General features: G+C 53.7%; 1 protein-coding gene across 1 annotated transcript; it reads right to left on the minus strand.

Annotated features, from left to right (window-relative positions):
• Positions 1-1,409: 1,409 nt before the first annotated feature.
• On the minus strand, positions 1,410-2,671 carry H310_14984 (hypothetical protein; the record flags this gene model as incomplete). Its single annotated transcript, XM_008882964.1, has 3 exons — positions 1,410-1,748; positions 2,065-2,095; positions 2,232-2,671. 3 exons carry the CDS (start codon positions 2,669-2,671, stop codon positions 1,410-1,412), a joined length of 810 nt encoding a protein of 269 aa, XP_008881186.1.
• Positions 2,672-2,700: the final 29 nt, after the last annotated feature.

Raw genomic sequence — 2,700 nt, forward strand, 5'->3', positions numbered from 1 at the left:
CAAACCGTGCTGACAGAAGTCCACGAGAATTTTGCCAAGGAATTTCACCGTGAATACCGCCTCTCGTTGGCGAGAAAATCCGTGGCGAGAGCAAAATCGCTGCAGAAGTTTGAGGAGCGAGGCGAAGGCTGCTGTCGTCTTCTTTGTCGCCAGATTGGACATCAGCCATTCTCGCTAATTTAGCTTGATCCATGTGATCATGTGAGTGGTAGTTAGTGCACGCTCGTTATATCTAAAATCCATAATAAACTCGACTAAAACTAGTGGATCGGGAATGATTCCCATCGACCGTCTGGTTCGATCTTCCAGCGTTACTTGTCGCCATCGTACGACAAGAGCTCTTCTCACTGTTTATGCCATGTTCGTATGGTGCGGCGAGGTACACCAAGGATATGAGCAACTTCGCGACCAGACATCGTCTCTAGGAAACCGATACCTTGAGCCTCGTTGAAATCGGGTAGGATGAGCGCCTCATATTTTTTGTACACCATTTGAAAATCCCGCTGGCACGAACATAAAAATTCCGCCAATTCCATTGCGGTATATTGAAAATGCAATATGATTGGATAATATTCTAGGTTAGTCACAAACTTCTACGATGGGCGTTGCATTCTGTCTTTCCCAGTACTTTGGCAGGAGTGTCGGAGTTTTTGGTAAAGCCGTTGATGTTGCAGGTTGTGATGGAGATTGAGGGTGCGCCTCCGAGGTTGGGGGCACCGGCAAGCTTCGTCTCTCGTAGTGGCATCATCGCCGGACAACAGATCATCGAGGCTATGGTGGACCACGGTCCTCACTGAGGCGTCGAACAGGATCTGGTTGGACACATCCATGTCAAACGAGCCATGGGAGTCGATCGTTTTCAGCCGATCCATATCACGCACCCAGTCGAGGAGGAGCGTAGTTGTAGAGTCGTCTCCCATGGGGGCATCGCTTTCCGTGTTGCCGTATATACATACGTGCCTGGTCTGAAGATTAGGCAGCCGCTGACGATAGGAGCGATCGCGCACGGTCCCAAACGATGGATCCCAGTGGAGAGTGAAGAAGCACAGATTTAAGTGTGCAAGAATCGAGGAAACGGTCACCTCCACGTGCAGGGAGTGAGAAGACAGGTGATAATGCAGCAACGCTGAGGGCAAAGTCGCTCGCGTAGTATATGGGTACCACGGAGGCGAGAACGATTTCCCCAAGGGCCAACACACTTTACGCATCCAGCGCCAGTATCATACATTCGTCGTCATCGTGAACAGCGACGTGATCTGTTACATTGACCGTGCAGAGTAGCGTGGCAAAGTCGTCGTCAAGAGCGGGCATTGAGAATTTGTGACCGAAAACGTTCGCGTAGAATAAGTAGAACGGGGCCGAAGATCCCCACGTCTCACGCAGCCAACGGCTCACCAGGCGGAGGCGAATCAGTTGGACGAGTTGGGTGCGGTCGGAAGCCGCAAGAGAGAGCTGTTGGCGACCAGCTCGATGGGGTGGGCCTCAAGATCACGTTGAACCCAGTCGGCCTCACAATTTTGGATAAACGTGGCTAGGTCCAAATTCGTGGAGCCACGGGCAACGGTACAGTGAGAGTCGAAGGAGGCCTGCGACTCCTGAGACGAGCGATCCAACGTCGCAAATTCCTGCAGGATGGCTTCAGGCAGCATTTCAATGCGAACGGCCGTGCCCTTCACAATTTTGGTGCCTCCGACGAAGCTGAAGGCGGGGTTGACGTGGGGCATCTGGGGACTCGAGTATTTGGTGGACTACCATAACGTCCTTGCCATTGGAGGCTGTCGACTGGGAAGGGGTCATCACTACATGCTGGTGTAGTACGTCAAACTTGTTCGTCGAGACCCAGTGACGCACGGGAGAGTTAGGTGAGGAGGGTGCTCCGCGGGTAACACGAGTCCATGCCACGGGTGGGGGAGTTACGACACACTGAGGCTTGGAGGAACCTGTCGTGCGGGGTGAAGGGGACACACCTGGGGGTGGCGGTGCGGCGGACGAACGATCTTGCATTCACGGGCCGCAATATCCATGTCCGTAGGCGTAGGCTGAAGGGGCTGCTTGTGGTTGTACCAACCCTTTCCGTAAACACGGTGGCAACGTCCTAGCACAATTATCTCGTCAATAAGTCGACTCTTTGATTGAAACAGAGACGGCGCATCGGCTGTGGCAAACGTCAAGTGGTAGCGTTGCCGAAACTTGCGTGTACGGGCCCACGGCACCTTACGCAAGAAAGATACCTCAATGGCGCCGCTTGGCCCGCACTATCGTGGGCAAAGTCAAGTTTATCGACGTGGAACCCATCCATAGCATGCGAGGAGTCCGCAAGAAAAGTTTTCTGTCGGTCTTTGACGGGTAGCTTTAGCGAGATGCCAGTCAGAGTGTCGATTGCACGAAACGACGTAAGGCCCAGGACCAGTTGTTGGTTGGACATATTCTTTCGGAGTTGCATGAGGGCAATGGATGCAGAGCCGACGTTGGCTTGATGGTTGTCAAAGAGCACGACATTCAAGGCCTTACCCTCGTCGATCTGCGCGGTGATCGCGCCAGTCGGGATGCGGAAATATCCAACGATGTCGCAGTTCGAGTCGTGGCGAAGAGGCTCCAAGGCATCGAACAGTTCACCGCCACTGGCGGTCCCGGTGGCCAGAAGATCCAAGACGGGCTGCAGCTCAGCCATCGTGGGTCGGTAGTATCCGATGTCGCTCT

Source organism: Aphanomyces invadans (assembly GCF_000520115.1).
Source record: "Aphanomyces invadans strain NJM9701 unplaced genomic scaffold supercont1.118, whole genome shotgun sequence".
Classification (NCBI taxonomy): Eukaryota; Oomycota; class Saprolegniomycetes; order Saprolegniales; family Verrucalvaceae; genus Aphanomyces; species Aphanomyces invadans.